The 19664-nt window shown below is 48.1% G+C and overlaps 1 protein-coding gene across 1 annotated transcript; it reads right to left on the bottom strand.

Annotated features, from left to right (window-relative positions):
• Positions 1 to 1410: 1410 nt before the first annotated feature.
• Positions 1411 to 18715, bottom strand: phrf1 (PHD and ring finger domains 1; the record flags this gene model as incomplete). The annotated part of the gene is made up of 17 exons (XM_083665662.1): positions 1411 to 4788; positions 5405 to 5533; positions 6208 to 6393; positions 7953 to 8029; positions 8503 to 9962; positions 10284 to 12405; positions 12838 to 12995; positions 13782 to 13904; positions 14151 to 14344; positions 14619 to 14743; positions 14916 to 15042; positions 15942 to 16117; positions 16463 to 16554; positions 17059 to 17276; positions 17680 to 17885; positions 18041 to 18193; positions 18628 to 18715. The coding sequence occupies 17 exons, from the start codon at positions 18713 to 18715 to the stop codon at positions 4621 to 4623; spliced, it is 5802 nt and encodes a 1933-aa protein (XP_083521788.1). The 3' UTR covers positions 1411 to 4620.
• Between the last annotated feature and the right edge of the window lie 949 nt (positions 18716 to 19664).

The following is a 19664-nucleotide window of genomic DNA, read 5'->3' on the forward strand; positions in this document are numbered from 1 at the left end:
TTTGTATGTTGGTATGTGTGTACATATTGGTTTCACCATTCAGAAATTACAACACTACCCAAAAGTACCCCAAAAAAGTAGACAGATTTATCAAATGTCCAAATGAAGCACTCATGTTTAGTATTTGGTGGACAATCCTTTGCTTGCAATCACTCTGGTCCATGATAACATTCATCTTATCTGTCCACAATACCTTTTTCTAGACCTCTGCAGGCTTTTTAGGTACTTTTTTAGCAAACTGTAACCTGACCATCCTTTTTGAGAATAACTAGCGGTTTGCACCTTGCAGTGAACCCTCTGTAGTTCGGCTGGTGACGTATTCTGCGGATGGTAGTCTCTGACACATTCACGTCTACCTTCTGGACAGTTCCTGATCTGTGGGACAGTTGTGTTGGGGGTTTTCTAAATGATGGTGAGCTATGTTTGTTCATCCACTGTGGAAGTCTTCCTTGGCCCACCAGCTCACCAGTGCTTTCGTTTCTGTTTAATGATGTTCCAAGCTGTTGATTTTGGCAAGCCTAAGGTTCTGTCTATGTTTCTATGATAATTGTTTTCAGATTTTTCAGCCTAATAATGGTTTCCTTGACATTCATTCTCTTTGTTCCTCATGTTTACAGACACCAGTAGCAGACTCCAAAGGAAAATCCAAAGCCTAGAATCAATACTGCTTTGACAGCTCTCTCATGCCTGCATAAACTATGTGACAGAACACACCTGACTTACCGAAAACACCTGTCACGCCGATTGTCCCAATACTTTTGGGTACCCTAAAATAGGGGGGCTATGCATACCATTTTTTGTCATTTCTGTACACAAATACCACCTTATTAAAGCTGAGAATCTCTACTTTAACCTCAGGGTCCCAATTTCTGGAGTGTAGAGAAAAAATAAGACGTCACTGGCCGGCATTCCAACACAAGTACCAGAGTTTGTGCCGCCCCCGCCCCCCCCCCCCCCCCCCCTTCCTTATCTCTCTCTCTCTCTCTGAAAAATAAACCTCGAGCTAAAAGGGATGAGTTCTCAGCTCTTTCAGACTTGCACATTTCAACCCCCCCCCCCCCCATCCCCAGCACACACACACACACACACACACACACAGCAACAAGAACCAACTGGATCTGCTTGGAGGCTGGAGCATGGAACTCTGGGTACTCTCACACCCCCACTGCATCTTGGTCTAGCTCCTCCTCTCCTCCTCCTCCTCCTCCTCCTCCCCCCACGCCCCAGGGCCTGCAGAGCAACGCTGGAACACTTGTTCTAAGTTGTGGTTCTGATTTTATTCTACCTTCTCTCTCTCTAACAGAATAATGCTTCACTGTCCCAGTACTTAATTTGTCCTTTTCTCAACAGTCAGAGAGACAGCAAAGACAAATGTTAACATTATATTTTATTATTAAATACATTATCCCAGAAAAAAAATATTTACAAACAATCGTGTGGAAGCTCGAGTAGTATACAGCAGGTCCAGTTTGATAACAGTACAGGCAGCTTGTTACAGACAGGTGTTTACAGACAGGTGTTACAGAGTTGTTAGACAGGTGTTTACAGACAGGTGTTACAGAGTTGTTAGACAGGTGTTTACAGACAGGTGTTACAGAGTTGTTAGACAGGTGTTTACAGACAGGTGTTACAGTCAGCTGCTGGGGGAAGAGGAGGAAACACCCCCCTCCCTCTTCATTGTCTCAGTTACACCATCAAACCATGGCCAAGTCTCAAAAGTCTTTCCTTCATTTCTCATGTCCTCTATCCTCGCCTCCTTCTCAAAACCCATTGGAGCAGAGAGTCTGAGGTTCCTCCTCCAATGCATTTTGAGAAGAAAGACTTTTGAGACTCGGCCCGTTCAGAATAGGCGGACAATAGTCACAGGGGAGGCTGGTGGAGGTAGAAATCGGGAAAACAGGCTCATTGTAGTGCATGGAATGGTGTCAAATATCGCATTTGACAGCATTCCTGATTCCATTCCATGCATTACAACGAGCCCGTCCTCCAATTTCTACCTCCACCAGCCTCCCCTGCATACCTATGTCTCACCAGCGGTTTGCGTACAGTAATAGTCATATCCTGTTCTACTAAGGGTTCTTTTCCAACATGGTTGCCCCTTCAATCACATTGTCCCCTCTTAAACGAAGTTAGCAGAATACATAAAGTAGATTCTGACAAAAACTTACTTTTATTCTTATTGTTGACTTAATTCTCATTGTGTGTCCCCTGTTTGAAACACTAACCCTACATGATCAAATAAGTGAAGAGAAAAACAATCAACTAAAACAAACAAAATGCATTAGAACAACTCCAGAACCTGTTTGCCATACCAAATACAGCCAGACATGGAATGGTGGTCTGTGTCTGACACCATTCCTCATTCCATGCATTATAACGAGCCCGTCCTCCGATTTCTATCTCCACAGATCCCCGCCCAACTGATTGCAGACAGTATGAACACATATTTTCAAGCACCTTTCAACACTTTGAAACTTTCAGAAGGAAAGGAGGGCATGAATTGCATTCAGTACAATATCTGAACTGTTGCTTGAAGACATTTGCGTAAGCTTGTAACAAAAAATGTATGTTGACATTTCAAAAAGAAACAAGGCCAATAGTTTCTTCTCGACAGTATATGTGGCAAAGTACAAAACCGTTCTGACGTGAGTATCAAAGTAGTACGAGTTATTGCACATTTTATTCAACTGGAAAATAAGTTCTGCAATCAACCCAAATCTTTCCCGGGATAAAGTAAGCACCAAGTTGAGTACATAATCAAAGGTTGAAACACATTCTGTGCTTGAAGGTCAGAGGTCGGTCATTCATTCATTCAATCATTCATTCATCATTCGGGCTCAAGACCAGGACTGTGTTTGTGACCAACTGGTCTTACAATGCATGTTAGGAGGGCTATCCAAAAGGCCACTTGATACTACATCTACTATAAAATAATAGTTCATTCAAAATGAAAAGAGAACAGAGAAATGGCTGATGAGGATAGGGCCTTCACTAAACCTCAGAAATACTGGCTCAACTGCAATGGAGGCTGATGGAGGTAGAAATCGGAATGCGAAACACTCCATGCATGACAATGAACCTATCCTCCGATTTCTACCTCCACCAGCCTCCCCTGCTCAACTGGCATCCTCCAGAGCAGCTGCTAGTATTCACAGGTCCTTGGCACATAACTGATCATCCTTGATCGATCAGGTATCGGTAAAAGCTGATTGATCAACTGAGGAGTTGATTGGTAAACTCAGAAGTGCAGTCTCTTATACAGTTTTAACCCGGTGAGTAGCCAACGGAGGTGACATCACTGACTCCTTATAATTGAGAAACTTGCACTCACATGACGTCAACAGAAACGTCGAGAGAAAACGTGAGGAGCGTTTGACTGGATGTGGGAGAACCAGTAAGGAGGCCACAACGTGTAGAGTCACATCACTCACTGGCCAATGAGAACAACATCAGACCCACGAACAGAATCACAGAGGCATTCCAAAAAAATACAACAAATCGAAAAACAAAACGAAGAGCCATTCACAATCAAAATCATTCCCGGTATCGGCAATTAACTCAACTTCTAAAGGGCGTACAATTTCAAAAATCTATTTACAGCAAAATCTAAAATCAGATTTTTTTTTAGTTTTCTCTTTTGTTCTTTTATTATTTTTCTACAAAAATTGCATACCGGTATTTTTCCTCATGGGCCCTCCTCACACCTCAAAATCAGGACTTCTGCCACTGATAAATACCCCCCCATGATACATAACTAAAAGCCAAAACTGCTACTTCAGAGTCATTTAACCTGTAGTAGCAGCAGCTTCCCATATAACTCAGGGCCTTGTGATTCGAGGGTATATCTGAGCTGGGGAGGCTGGTGGAGGTAGAAATCATAGGACGGGGCTCACTGTTAAACACTCATTCCATTCCACGCATTGCAATGAGCCCGTCCTCCGATTTCTACCTCCACCAGCCTCCCCTGTATCTGAGACCTGTCTCTTTAAGACAGAGCTGAGTGAACGCCTAGGCAATCCTTCCACAACACGCTGGATTTAGACTGGGCAAACTAAGCTCCTACACACATACAGATCATACAGAACAAATACTTGGCGGTGGCAGCCCACATGAACATGCCAGCCCTCCACTGATGTCAATAAAAGATATTTCAACATTCCTTGAAACAAAAAAGTCTCCTCCGTAATTTGTGGGACAGTGGTCAACTATAGACAAAATGTGACAACTTAATATCCACCCCCTTCCTCCCTCAACACACACACACACACACACACACATGCACGCTCGCGCACGCACACACCCACACACCAAACACCAAACCAATCAACATAAAAAGAGCATCTGGAGGCAGGGGAGGCCGGTGGAGGTAGAAATCAGAGGACGGGCTCATTGTAATGCACTGAACGGAGTGTTCGATTGCCATTCCTCATTCCGTTCCATGCATTAGGGTTAGGGTTAGGGCCCCCCATCCTCAGATTTCTACCTCCACCGGCCTCACTTGGTGACATACGCGACGTATATGATATGATGACAGAGGCACTGAGACGACAGGCGAGTATGGCTCTGAGTCTCTGGCGGCGCTCATGGGAGGGCGTGACTGTTCTTGTCCTTTATCCCTCCTCAGGGGGTCTCGGGGTCTCTCGTTCCCTCGGTCTCCGTCTCCTCCTGGCTCCTCCCTCCGTCCTCCTCCCTCCTGTGTTTCCGGGCGTGTTTGTATTTGTCCACGTAGGCCTTCACCAGGTTGGCCACCTTCAGCGGGTTGATCTCCCCACTCTTGCTGTGGCACACCTACAAAGACAACAGTCTTCAGGTTTAATAGAGTTAAAACTAAAAGAAAACTAAAACACAGACACAGACACAGACACAGACGCACCACACACACGCACCACACACACGCAGTGGTAAAAGATAACAAATAATAGGATCAGCATCAAAAGCAATGGAGAAACCAATCACATGGACATCACAGTGGAAGATCAGGATAAATCAGATACCTCACATTAGAATCCACAGTCAAACAGAAAATAATGAGGAGAGATTAAAAAAAAGCGTGTGTGGGCTTGCTTTGTTTTTAAATGTTCTAACTAACAGTACACACGCATCACTGTTTTACCCAGTTAAACATGATGGGCCGGTTTCCACAGATTAAGCCTAATCCTAGACTAAACAGGGCGTTTGAAACCGTTCCTCATTCCATTCTATGCATTACAATGAGCCCGTCCTCCGATTTCTACCTCCACCAGCCTCCCCTGCTATGTCTAGTCCACGATGAAGGTCGTGAGACCGAAACGTGACGTTTTTAAATCCAGATTCAATTAAATGCTGTATTTTTCTATTGAAAGAGTGAGCAACATACTCTTCTGCATACAGGAGAAACAACATGGTGACGAACATTGAGCTGTACCTTCTGGACGGCCTTGCGTACAATCTCCTTGTATTCGTCCTTGGTGATGAACCTCTTCTGGTAGAAGGGCTTGATGGCCAACTTCACCTCCTCTATGGCTCTCTCCTGCATGTGGAGCTTCTTCATGAACTGGGAGGGAGGGAAGGAAGGAAGGAAGGAAGGAAGGAAGGAAGGAAGGAAGGAAGGAAGGAAGGAAGGAAGGAAGGAAGGAAGGAAGGAAGGAAGGAAGGGAGGGAGGGAGGGAAGGAGGGAGGGAGGGAGGGAGAGAAGGAAGGAAGGAAGGAAGGAGGGAGGGAGGGAGGGAGGGAGGGAGGGAGGGAGGGAGGGAGGGAGGGAGGGAGGGAAGGAAGGAAGGAAAGAAGGAAAGAAAGGTCTGTCAATACACTCATCAAACTAACACAGCAGTTGCCAAACTTGGGGTCGGGACCCCATGTAGGATGCCCCGATTTCAAATTGGGGTTCCCTTAGAAAATCTAACTAGCCTCTATGATTTGATAAATAAGACACACACATTTCTATTCTGTATGAAGACTATATTGCAGTGTTTTTGGGTTCAAATCCAACCAATTAGAGCATCTTTCAGGCGATTACAATACATTTGGGCGCCATTATTATGTGTAGACACAGCCCGCAATCAAATTTGGGAACCCCCGTAGTAACGTTTCATCAGGTTTCGGTCAGAACCCTGATGAAGGTCTGTTGACCGACACGTTGGTGTCTTTCACACATAAATCTGAAGCAACAACAAAGCCAGTGAGCTCAAGTTGATTCCTTTTCTTTTTCTGTTGTTCCTTCAGTCTTACTATGTTGTTCCTTAACGGGTCTGTGCCCCCCTCCTCAGAGTCCTCCACCTGCCCAGGGTTGGACAGCCCGGCGGGGGGCAGGGTGCCTGAGGAGGCAGCCCTGCCCCCCTCCTCAGAGTCCTCCACCTGCCCAGGGTTGGACAGCCCGGCGGGGGGCAGGGTGCCTGAGGAGGCAGCCCCGGCAACCTATGGAGGGAGAGAGACAGGTGGTTACACTAGGGTCAGAGAGAGGAGAGAGAGACAGGTGAGAGAGAGAGAGACAGGTGAGAGAGAGAGAGCAACAATACTTTGATTGACTTCACTTTGAAATGAAGCATCATTATTTATGCATTTATTTTGGTGAATAAAGTCACCCTTGGCACTCTAGATTGTTGACAATTTCGGCGACTTTATTCACCCTCGGCATTGAATGGGTTAACTTCTTGAATGTTAATTACATTATGTCATGGAAGATTTGCGGTGGGGGTGGGGGTGGGGGGGGTGGAGTTAGAAGCTTGGCCATACTGGGATCATGTTAACTCGGTTGCATAAGAGCAGCCACTAATTGAATACATATTTACACTGTCATAATTACCATATCTTTTATAAATATTAAAGGGAAATTTCACTTTCTTTCTTTTTTAACCTCCTATTCATAATCACCAGCACCATAGCAATGGATACAGCACCAGTCAAAAGTTTGGACACAAACTTGCCAAGAGTGTGCAAAGCTGTCATCAAAGCAAAAGGTGGCTACTTTGAAGAATCTAAAATATAAAACATATTCTGGTTTGTTTAACACTTTTTTTGTTTACTACATAATTCCATATGTGTTCCTTCATAGTTTTGATGTCTTCAATATTAATCTGCAATGTAGAAAATAATAAAAAAGAAAAGAAAACCCAGTGAATGAGAAGGTGTGTCCAAACTTTTGACTGGTACTGTATATAGGTAAAAACAACTATTTGCTACTTTCTGTACTCAAAAAGATAAGAGAAAAGGTCTTAATGAATAGAGCCCTATAAGACAAATAACACGAGGTGTCCCTTTAACATAATGCTAACAGAATCACTAACAGAAACAATGCCTCAACAATGCAATAAAGCTTGGCTCATGACTGCTTTATCCTGGATGGAAACATTTTCTATGATAACAGAACACAACGGCCTCTGTGACAAATCGCATTCCTCTTGGCGACAGTTTCATTTCCCCGTTCAGGATTTCATTTTCATTTCGCAGGAAAACGCTCCTGTATCAGTTGCAGTTTCTGTCACATGATCGGTCTATTGGGTCCCACATGTGATCTCACAGATCACAAGTCACAGCAGACATAGACTGACACCTAGTGGCCATGTAGGGGAAATGCACGTGCATTACACATACAGGTATGTGCTATTGGAACCTACATTTTACTTTGCTTTATAATTTAAATATAAAGAGGTATTTGGAGCATATTGTTCTCTTACAGTAGTCTGAAAAAGTGGTACAACTCCAGATATGTGCATAACTACAAGGGCTGTTTCCCGCTTTTTGCAAGGCAAAGCACAGCTAGCGTGAATGAAGACATGTCTCCTTGTTTCACCAGACTATTCACAACACCAGTCATACACCATGTCCTGCAGTCCATTCATACTTTCACCATCAACAGTTTTATTGGAGTTTCAAATTGATTTGAGTTTAAAAGTGCATTTCACACAGGGTCACAACTCAACACACACTGATTCAGGTCATTTTATTGGCTGTAAGGGGGGGTGGGTTATACATACCTGATTGGACAGCTGAGTGGAGGAGGCGGGTCTGCGAGCTCCTTCCTGCTTCAGCTTGAGTTTGTAGAGGGCCAGCTCTGAGTGAGGGGGATCACAACAACAACACGTTTAAAAACAACAAAACAAAACAACTTAATGGACGAATATCAAAAGTCTTTCCTTGATTCCTCACATCGTCTCTCCTCGCCTCCTTCTCAAAATGCATTGGAGGAGAATGTCCAAGAGGATGTGGCTCAAGAGGAGGAACCCTTAGACTCTCAGTTTTGAGAAGGAGACGAGGATAGGGGACTGAGGAATCAAGGATAGAGGACGGAGGAATCAAGGATAGAGGACTGAGGAATCAAGGATAGAGGACTGAGGAATCGAGGATAGAGGACTGAGGAATCAAGGAAAGACTTCTGAGATTTGTCCATAAGCCTCTAGGCTGAATGTGCCACAACAACTCAATAGCCTCCAGGCTAGTCCAGCTAGCTATAGATTAGCTGTAATAATAATAATAATAATAATTATTATTATTATTATAATAAAGTCCTCTTTTGGTAATACTCACTACTGGCTGTCTTCTCTACTGGCGGTTCCTCAGGTTCCTCAAGGTTCCAGGTGACCCTTTTCACTGACGGTTTGGTCTTGGCTCCCGCTCCCGCCGTGACAGGCACCGATTCCGGTTCCCCTTCCGTCTTCACCTCCACCTCCTCCCCCTCCCCCTCCACCTCCTTCTGTGTGACCCCAGCATCACCCCCCTCCGCCTCGTCCCCTTCCTCGCCACCACCTCCTCCTGGGTCTCCTTCCTCGCTCTTCTCATTCTTCACAAAGTCCAGGCTGTCCAGCATAATGTCCACGTCGTTGAAGTCTTCATCGGAGTCCGAAGGTCGCTCCTCTACCTCCTCCTTCACTGGGTCCATCCGTTGGAATTGAACACTGGTTTGGGTGGCAGTCTCTGTTTGGCTGTTGGATGCTGGAGGAGGCAGAGAGGAGGTCGCCCTCTGGGAGCTGTCTGCAGTGACTGTGGCCTGAGGGAGAGGGCCAGGGCTGGGGCTGGGGCTGGGTATGCCAGGGCTGGGCTGGGGTGGTGCTGTGGAAGGTGGAGGGAGGACATTGGAGGGCAGGTGTTGAGGCAACTCAGGCCAGATAGGCTCAGACTTGATCTTCACAGGTTTCTCTGATGGCACTTGCTCTTTTCTGCCTCTCGCCTCCAACGAGAGGAGAAACGCCTCGTTTTTGAGGGGGGGTTGAAGTTTTTCTTTTTTAATCTCCTTGGGCTCCGGAAGGTCCTTGACTACACTGAGAGAAGGCGTTTTTTCCTTCTTGATTGGCTTAGTGTCCACTGATTCTTCGAAAATATCAAAGGAAGGCAGTTTCTCCTTCTTGATGACTTTCATGACCAGCTTTGACTCCTCCTTGACTAGTTTTGCTGAGGCGTCACTGTCTGTTCCGATGTCAACACAGTTGATCTCTTTTTTCATATCAGAGACAGTTTCAACCGGTTTCAACCCTGACACAAAGGCAGGGATCTCTTGTTTGATCGGTCTCACATCTCTCTTCTCTTTGAGAGAACCTTGAGGGAGAGCCTTCTCTTTCTTCTTCTCTGTCAGTTCCTTCAGCTCTTTGGAAGACAGTTCCTTTGGCTCTTTGGAGGAGCTTGGTGTTGTTTTCTGTGTTGTTTTCTGCGCCGATCCTTCTTCTTTCCTCCTCTCTCTTGACCGCGACCTTGACCGTGGCCTCTTCCGGTCTTTTGACCCCGACTCAACCCTGACCTTTGAACCGGAAGACGAAGATGCCGGTTGTTGTGATCTCGAGTGGTCTTCTTTCTCTTTCCTCCTATCCCTGGATCTGGAACGTGAGCGAGAACGACCACCGTGCCTCTTGTCCTTCGACACCCAGCCCCTCTCCCTCTCCCTCTCCCTCTCATTCCCTCTGGCGCTGTCGTTCCTCTCCCTGCTGCCCCCTCTCCTCTCATCCCCCCTCCTCCTCCTCTTCAGCCGTTCTCTGCTGCTGGAGCCAGACCTCGACCTGATGGAAGAGAAAGATAAAAGAGAAATGTTCATTTGAAGACACCCACAGGAGACTACCTAGGAACATAGTAAAGTAACAGAATTGACATGACTTGGGCCGCTTAGTGGCGTAACACATTAATGCGCATACCGCATAATCGAAAGGTTCTTGGTTCGATTGCGACCCTCGACATATGTTGCAAGTCATCCCTCCTCTCTTTCACTCATCCTTCCTGTCAATCTCTACTGTCTCTATCCCAATAAAGTAGAAATGCCGTAAAACACATTAGAAAATAAAATAAATAAAAAAAATTGACATTAATAATAACTACACAGTTACCTCGAGCGCCTTCTGTCTTTTGAGCATGAGCGGGAGCGTCTTCTCCTCCGGTCGGACGACTCGGAGAGCGAGCTGTCTGAGGGGGAGCGTGTCCGTTTCCTTTCCCTGGACCGCGAGCGTTTCGACCTCCTCTCCCTCTCCCTCCCCTCGTCCTCTCCTCTTCCCTTCCTTCCCTGGGAGGACAATGACGGGGCCTGGTCTAACCCCCCCCTCCTCCTGCCTGCCTCTGGGCTGCTGGAGACAGATCGTCGCTCCTTAGATGAGTTGCCGCCACCATCACCACCGTTCCCTTTAGAGGCTTTCCTTCCCTGACCCGAGGACCTGCTGGGGGACTTTGACCGTGACTTGGTGGTCCTGCTGGGTGGACTGTCATTGGGCTCCGATTTGACCTCCGTCTTCACCTTTCTCTCGCTATGGTGGCTGGAGGCTGGGGCCGAAGCGGAGGGAGTGGGAGCAGGGGCGGAGGCTCTCTTCTGGAGGGAGGAGGGGGTTCCATTCTCCTCCTCCTCCTCCTCTCCTGGGTCTTTCCTCTCAATCTTCACTGGAACCAGGCTGTGAGGTAGGGGTGTGCTGGCGGCAATCATCGTCCCAGGCTTGGGTGCAGGTCTTGGGCCGTGACCAGGCCTCTCGGAGCCTCCTCCAACAGTGTGCTCTGGTTCTTTCTTCACCTCCACACGCTTTCCTCCCGAGCCCTCACCCCCCACCAGTGAGATCCTACTCTCCAGTGTCTCGGCTTTCACCTGGTGGCCAGGCCTCTTTCCCCCAGCCGCCGCCGTTGCATTCTGGGAATTGCGGTCCGCGGCCTGGCCCTCAGCTTCGCTGTCCGAGCCGTTGGAGTCAGAGCCAGTGGGGTTGAAGGGGTCGTAGATCTCCTCTTCAACCGCCTCCTCTTTGACCTGCGTGTGTGAGTTCACCGGCGTGTGTTTGCTCACGTGCGCCACTCTTTTCTTCGCCATCTTCTCCTTCTCCGTGCGCGCTGCTGCTTCCGTCGCCTCTTGTGCGGTGGCCTCGGCGACGGTCTCTAAGGCGTTGTTAAGGGGCCGGGCGAGCCACGCGTTCCCGCTGGAGTTGATGCGGAAGCACACCGTTGAGAAGGAGGAAGAGGAAGATGCTGATGACGAAGACCGTAGAGGGTTAGCGGACGGGGAAGCCGAGGAAGAGGAGAAGGAGTTGGAGAAGGCTGATGAAGAAGGGGCTGCTCGGTCTGGCCTCGGTCTTTGGGTTCGGCCCTGTTGCTGGTCCACACCCTGCTGCTTGCCCCTGTTCCCAGCCAGGCTGTGCATACCTGCCCCAGGTAGGCCATTACTACCACCATTAGCATTAGTATTACCGCTACGAGCAGCATTAGCATTACTGCTACCACTAGCATTAGCTTTACTACTACCACTAGCATTACGGCTACCACGAGCACTAGCATTACTGCTACCACTAGCATTAGCCTTACTACTACCACTAGCATTACGGCTACCACTAGCACTAGCTTTACTACTACCATTAGCATTAGCATTACTGCTACCACTAGCATTACCGCTACCACCACTGCTGCTACTCCCACTCCCACTACTACCCCCTCTGCTGGTGCTACCATTCGTTAGGCTTACACTACTCTCCCGCTTTAGCTTTGGTATCCTGGGTAGCTCTGACACATCCCCCGCCCACACTGGTTTGGGAGCGGCCTTCTTAGCCTGGGACTGCGCCGCCTCCCTCCCCCTAGAGCGATAGTCCGGGGTGGGGACGGATGTGGAGGAGGCCCCTCTATGGGATCCATGAGGGGGACCTACACCATTGGTCCCCCGGTGGCTGTGTCCAGGTAGGGTGTTGGGTCTGTGGGGGGCATGGGGGTGAAGGGGTGGGTGACCCAGCGCGGGAGGGTGGGAGTAGGGAGGCTGTTGGTGGCTTTGGCTGGTTGGGCCGGGGGATGAGGGGGTGAGTGGGGACAGGCAGGGCCCTGGGGAGGGTCTGTTTTGGGGGCTGAAGGAGGGTCCTGCTGGGTCTCCGTTAGAATGGAGAGAGAGGGGACTGACCCCGGGGTTGGGGGACATCCCTGGGGTGATCTGAGGTCCGGGGTCCCCTGGACTGCTGGTTCTACTACTGCCAGGCCGGGATGACGACGACATACTCACTGCAACACAGAACATAAACAACACAATTACACAACATACACAACACAATTACACAACATATACAACACAATTACACAACACAATTACACAACATATACAACACAATTACACAACATATACAACACAATTACACAACAAATGAGGAATGAGGAGGTGACACAGTTGAGTTCTATGTCTTGTTTGTGTTCTTGTGATTAAACTCACCCAGACACGCACCCACCCACACACACATCCAACCCCCCCCCCCCAACACACACACACACATCCACCCCCCCCCCCCCACACACACACACCTACCCACCCACCCGCACACACACACACACACTCACCCACACATCCACCCCCCCCCCCCCCCACACACACACACACACTAACACCGACCCACCCCCCCACACACCCATCCACCCACCCACGCACGCACGCACACACACCTGGTTTGAGAGCCTTGAGGGTTCCATCTCTGTTGATGACCACGTCAGCGCTGTCCATCAGCAGCATACTCTGTCCTGATAGGATGCTTCCCAGCAGGTCGGGCACAGGGGCCGCCTCCACCACCTCCTCCGCTGGGGGCAGACCTGGACCCCCCCGCCTACCACGCCATGGCAACCACAGGACAAACAATTACCAATCAGTCAATCAATTAAATACATTATCAATCAACAAGACTGCTTGGCTTTATTGTGTACATATATTTTATGATTGTATTCATGTATGTTGTTGCTGTTTTTTTATAAAGTTTTGTTTTATTTTATAGTTGCTGTTTTTTTAACCTGTATGTTTTTTTGTATTACATGTGTGTGTGGGTTGGTTGTAAAATGGTCAATTTAAAACTAATTCAAAACATTTACTTATTGAAATTTAGAGAATCTCACTTTACACAGGTGATCAATCTTGAGTGTCATCACTACTGCAGAGGAAACGTTGATCACAAATCACACAGTCAATCATGTTTGTGAGAGTGTGGGGATGATGGGAGGGGATGAGAGGGGATGAGAGGGGATGAAAGGGGATGAAAGGGGATGAGAGGGGATGAAAGGGGATGAGAGGGGATGAGAGGGGATGAAAGGGGATGAGAGGGGATGAGAGGGGATGAGAGTGTGGGGATGATGGGAGGGGATGAGAGGGGATGAGAGGGGATGAAAGGGGGATGAGAGTGTGGATGATGGGAGGGGGATGAGAGTGTGGATGATGGGAGGGGGATGGGAGGGGATGGGAGGGGATGAGAGGGGATGGGAGGGGGATGGGAGGGGATGGGAGGGGATGAGAGTGTGGATGATGGGAGGGGGATGAGAGGGGATGAGAGTGTGGATGATGGGAGGGGGATGAGAGGGGATGAGAGGGGATGACGATGAGAGAACGGTTGATGGGGAGGTACCTGGAAACGCCGGCAGTGATTGGTCGAGCCACAGGCTGGTGAGAGCGAAGGGCGGAGCGAGAGAGACCACGCCTCTTTGCGTCCAGCAGTGATGTCACCTGGGCCTGCTCTTCCTCCTCATCCCTAGGACCAGTGTCAATCAGCATTAGTACACACACCAAACACACACACACACACACTCTCAATCTCTCTTCTCCACACACACACACACACACACACACACTCTCAATTTCTCCTCTCCACACACACACTCTCAATTTCTCCTCTCCACACACACACACTCTCTCAATCTCTCTTCTCCACACACACACACACACACACACACACACACACACACACACACACACACACACACGCTCTGTGACATACCCGTTATCAAAGCTGTCCAGGCCGTAGGGGTCTCCGTAGACAGAAAGCGAGGCGGCCCCTATGTCAGAGCGCATGCTGCCCAGGGTGGTCTCTGTGGGCCGGTAGACGGAGGGGAGAGACGACCCCCGCTTGGGCTTCCCAATCCCCAAGCTGCGGGCGATACGGCCACGAGACGTAGGGGCCTTCTTGACCGCCTGGAGACACACACACAGAGAAACACAGACACACACACACACACACACACACACACACACACACACACACACACACACACACAGACACACACAGACACACACAGACACACACAGACACACACACACACACACACACACAGACACACACAGACACACACACACACACACAGACACACACAGACACAGTTGGTTCACGTGTTCAGAGATAAACCCCAGTAAGACAGTCACGGACCAACAGGATGTGAATCTCAGAGCTGGATCAGCGACAGCCCACCGTTTTCCTCCTGGATTTCTTCCTCCTGACTTTGCGTCGGCGTCTCTTCACGCCGCTGCCCGCCGCCTTGCCCTTCCCCCCCGAGGCTGACGACGGCTTCTTACTCACGCCTTTCCTGCGCCTTACTGCTGGCACAAAGACATGTCGTCACTCATCAGGACAGCGAAAAGTGTGTGTGTGTGTGTGTCTCTCTTATCTGCTTTCAAAGTGTGTTTGTGTGTGCATACGTGCAAGTCTGTGTGTGTGTGCGTGTCTGTCTGTCTGTCTGTGTGTGTGTGTGTGTGTGTGTTTATCTACCTGTCTTGCGTCTGGTTGCTGGGCGGGGTGTGAGGTCTCGTATATACACAGCTGTGTTCAGCCCCGCCACAACGGCGTTGATGGTGTCATCCAGCCAGGTGGACTGCATCAGAAACCTGGGAGCAAACTGGAGAGAGAGAGAGAGAGAGAGAGAGAAAGGGAGGGAGAGAGGGGGAGAGAGAGAGAGAGAGAGAGAGAGAGAGGGGGGGGGGAAGGGAGAGAGAGAGAGAGAGAGAGAGAGAGGGAGGGAAAGAGAGGGAGGGAGGGAGGGAAAGAGAGGGAGAGAGAGAGAGAGGGAGAGAGAGAGGGGGAGAGGGAGAGCACCACGCATCACTCCACAGAAACACTCAGGCTCTGACTTCTGAGCAGATCTATAACTATGTCAGGGGAGGCTGGTGGAGGTAGAAATCGGAGGCTCATTGTAATGCATGGAATGGAATGAAAAACGTTATCAAACAATCCATTCTGAGCATTACGATGAGCCTGTCCTCTTTCTACCTCCACCAGCCTCCCCTGATCTATATAACTTGGTTAGTGACAGACTTGTGTCCTACTACAGACATGCTTCGCTTTTCACAACTGTAAAACCGACGATTCAAATCACTACTGACCATTCCCATTGGTCACACACACTGTCCTGTACATGTTTCTACTCTGGAGCAAAACATGGCTACCACATACATGGAACATGGCTACCACATACATGTCAACAGTCATCATACATCTTCAGCCAACATTCTTGTTAGGTGAGACACAGTTACTGAGTAGGCTAGCTGAATGCAGTGAGGTGAATGAATGAATGTGTGTGTATGTGTGTGCAACGTGTGTGTGTGTGTGTGTAACATGTGTGTGTGTAACATGTGTGTATATGTGTGTGTGTGTGTTATGTCTGTATCTTGTGTGTGTGAATATATGTGTGTGTATGTGTGTGTGTGTGTGTGTGTGTGTGTGTGTGTGTGTGCGTGACGCGTTTGCGCGTGTTAACAGAGATGCAAGGACAGAAGAAGCTCACGCCTCATGCCAAACCTCGGCTGTGCGTGCCTGAGTGATGCGGTGGCGGTTGACATTGGCGCGGACCCTCTCGCTCTGCTGGGTGCGGGCGATGGCGCGGGTCGGCCCCGCCGCGGCAGGGCGAGGGCGGCTCGTGGTGGGACGGGCGCTGTGCAGACTCTCCGCATCGCTCAGGTCATCAGCAGAACTTCCTGAAAGGAGCAAAGAAGAAAAAAAATTGTTATAAATCACATAACATCAGGAGCGGAGAAATGGACAGATTTGTGAGAGGATGTTCGGTAGGTGTAAGGTGTTACCAGGTGTTACCAGGTGAAGAAGGTGTTTAAGCTCATACAGGTTTATTTCTGTCAATATCGTCCATAACGTGTTTTGCCATTGTTATATGTACCGGGACATTTTGAAAGCATGGTATACCGGTTTGAGAATTCTAGTATTGAGTGTTCAGTGTATTGAGTGTTCAGTGTATTGAGTGTTCAGTGTGATTCTTATTGTGAGTGTATTGAGTGTTCAGTGTATTGAGTGTTCAGTGTGATTACTTCTATGGCGGTTGTTGGCTTCACACTCCGGGCAAAACCATTCCTCCACAGGGACCGCGTCCAGGGGGGGTGTCAGACACTCCATGTGGTACCTACCATGACACCAAAACAGGGGGGGAGGACTTATCTCTATGTATCAAAACTCTTTCTCATAACCAATCCCTCACAAAAAAAGCTATTGACTTTTGGCTTAAAATTGTTATAAAATTATTTGACTTTCCACTTTAAACGTTCTTGGTTAGCAATGACAGAAAACTTAGGTTTACCAGAATATACAGCACACACGTGTTCATATTCATATTCTAAAACACCATAAAAACCAGCAAAAGAAACATTCAAGGGCCAATCTGGGATCGGTACGTTCATTTATGGACTTTTAAAATACCGATATATAGCCGAGGTGTGACCTCTTTGTTGTTGTTTTAATCCCAGATTGCCCCTTTAAAGACAGGCATTATTTACATCCGGCAACTCTATTTGGCACAACCTGATTGGTTAAAAGGTTCATTCCAGCTGTGCTGAAACAATGATAAACAAATGCAAAAATGTCCCTTTTTTTTCTTCTTTTTGTTTTATTTAACTACTGTCTGTCTCACCCTGCATCACAGCCGTCACAGAGCAGCAGGCGGTCTTCGCGGTCGCTCCCCTGGCAGACCTCACAGGTGGTCTGCTCCAGGGTCAGGTCCACCGGCTCCTCCTGGCTCGCCTTCGCAGGCTTCTGCACCGTGATCATTTTCTGCACTTTGCCGCCGTAACACTTCCTCAGGTAGATGTTGTTGAAGACTATCCGGTCGACAGGACAGGAGTTTGCGTTCTAAAAGGGAAAAGCAAAAAAAGACGTGACGTTTAAGAGGCACGATGTCTGGCATTTTCAATATTTCACACGTACGCGTCTTCAGCGGGTGACATGGAGACGAAGGTGGATGAATGAATGACTTTATTTGACACCTTTAAAGCACACGCACAGGGTGTGGACTCCACTCAGGACAACACAGATACATCCTTGCACCGTCTCTTGTCCCATATGCCCTACACAGGGGAGGCTGGTGGAGGTAGAAATCGGAGGACGGGCTTATATATAATGCATGGAATGGAATGAGGAATGGTATTAAACATGTGCGTTTGATACCATTGCTAATTCCATTCCATGCTTTACAATGAGCCCGTCCTCCGATTTCTACCTCCACCAGCCTCCCCTGGCCCTTTATCAGACCCACCTTGGACCACTCGAGGAGGCAGTCTAGACAGAAGTAGTGTTCGCAGCTCTCTGGCGTGGCCACTGGCTGGCTGTGGAAAGAGTTGAGGCAGATGGGGCATTTCTCAGAGTCCTCGTCAGAGCTCAGATCTGCCAGGTCCGCAGAGGCTCCACCCACAGCGCCCCCCACGGCCTTCCCAGTATCCTCCTCTTCGTCTTCTTCTCCGTCTGGGGAAGGCAGAGAGAAACATGTCCGGAGATCAGCCATCAGCTGTGCATCATACTCTTATTTACTTGTGTGTTCTGGAACACTCACGTCAAGCAGGATAACCTCCTAACTGTCGATTCCAAAACAAAAACAAAAACATTATTTTAAGCCTCACCATCAGTGTCCTCCTCTTCGTCCTCCTCATCCTCCTCGTCTTCCTCTCCGTCGATGTGATCCCCCTCTTCTTCCTCATCTTCGCCGCTGTCAGAGTCTCCCTCCTCCTGTCCCTCCGACTCCTCCCCCTCGCCGCCATCATCTGAATCGTCATCTAGGTGTCGACAGCGACAGACAGATGAGTGATGACATGACGACGTACCGCGTTCCAAAGTGCTCAGGGCCCTCCTTTCCAACACCAGAACAAATGGACACTCTGTGGCCCAGTTGGTAGAGCACAGCGCTAACAACGCTTAGGTTGTGGGTTTGATTCCCGCTGGGACCATATATACTGAAATGTATGCGCTCACTGCAATGTAAGTCGCTTTGGATAAAAGCGTCAGCTAAATGGCATATATTAACTTGTCGAAACAATGTGAGATTCATCCATTCATAAATTATATATGTCTAAAAGTTGTAGAAATGCCGTTTATATTATGTTTTATATATCATAACAGTAAAGTGTTCAAACATTCAGAGTTTTAGATATTAAAAACCTGTAATAATGCTTATAAGACCAATAAACTAAACTAATAAGTGACTCCAGACCTGATATGGACCACGTTGCTGCTCTCTTCCCCTTCCCGTGAGAGGCATTGTGGTTGATCAGCTCATCCTGGCTGTCCTCCTCATCCATGGCTCTGGACCATCAGAAAGCCTCAGGCAATATCCTCTAATCCCTACCAGGGCCAAAACCTGTATAATAATAATTTAAAAAAAATATAATAATAAATATACATTAAATACATTTTTGTAACACACTTTTCATTTGTACAATCTCATGTTCATGTCAAAAGTTGATATTACAAGTGAAAGTCAATAAGAGTTGTCTGTCAACAGGCTAAAAAAACAAGCCAGGGAATTCAAATGAGCTCCACGGTTCATTACTTCATTACTTCATTACAATGCCCATGCAGCAATAACGGCTTTCTTGCAAACTATGTTTCGACACTACTGTGTTAGACAATGTGTGTGTGCTTCATACAAGTACTCACCACTTGACAGTTGGTTTAGGATTCCTAAATGTTTCTGCAGCAACTCTGGAGTTAGGTAACCCTCTCTGACACCGGCCTAAGAGGAAGACAGAGAGAGACAGAAGGACAGCTACACGTCACAACATCGGGGAGAGAGATAGCGAGTTGCATGTCTGCCCTCGATGCACTGATTCCATTTCCACACCATTTTGCCAGAGACGCATTTTGAAAATCCCTTCGCTACACTTCATATTGCACTGCTCAAAATCTGTGGGACGGACTGACTGTCAACTGTCAGTGCAACACTTTGCTGCAAAACCCAGTTGTAGGTTAGTTGTAGGCCCACTAAACGCTGCACAGGATAGATCGCGCATTGACAGGAGAGATCACTTAAATGTTTAAAATGTAATGTAGCTAGTTTACTCTTCAAGAATGCTTTCCCAGCCAGCCACTTTGCTAAATTTTTCTTAATTCGTTGCGAGATATTAACCTGACAAACAGCTGTTCAGCAGTACGCTAGCTGTAGTTGCTTCAGCTCCACAATGACAACAAACAACACGTTGAGCGACTTAGTACGAGTTGTCGCTAGCTGTCTTGCTTGCTATATTACTT

Source organism: Argentina silus, assembly GCF_951799395.1.
Source record: "Argentina silus genome assembly, chromosome: 3".
Classification (NCBI taxonomy): domain Eukaryota; kingdom Metazoa; phylum Chordata; class Actinopteri; order Argentiniformes; family Argentinidae; genus Argentina; species Argentina silus.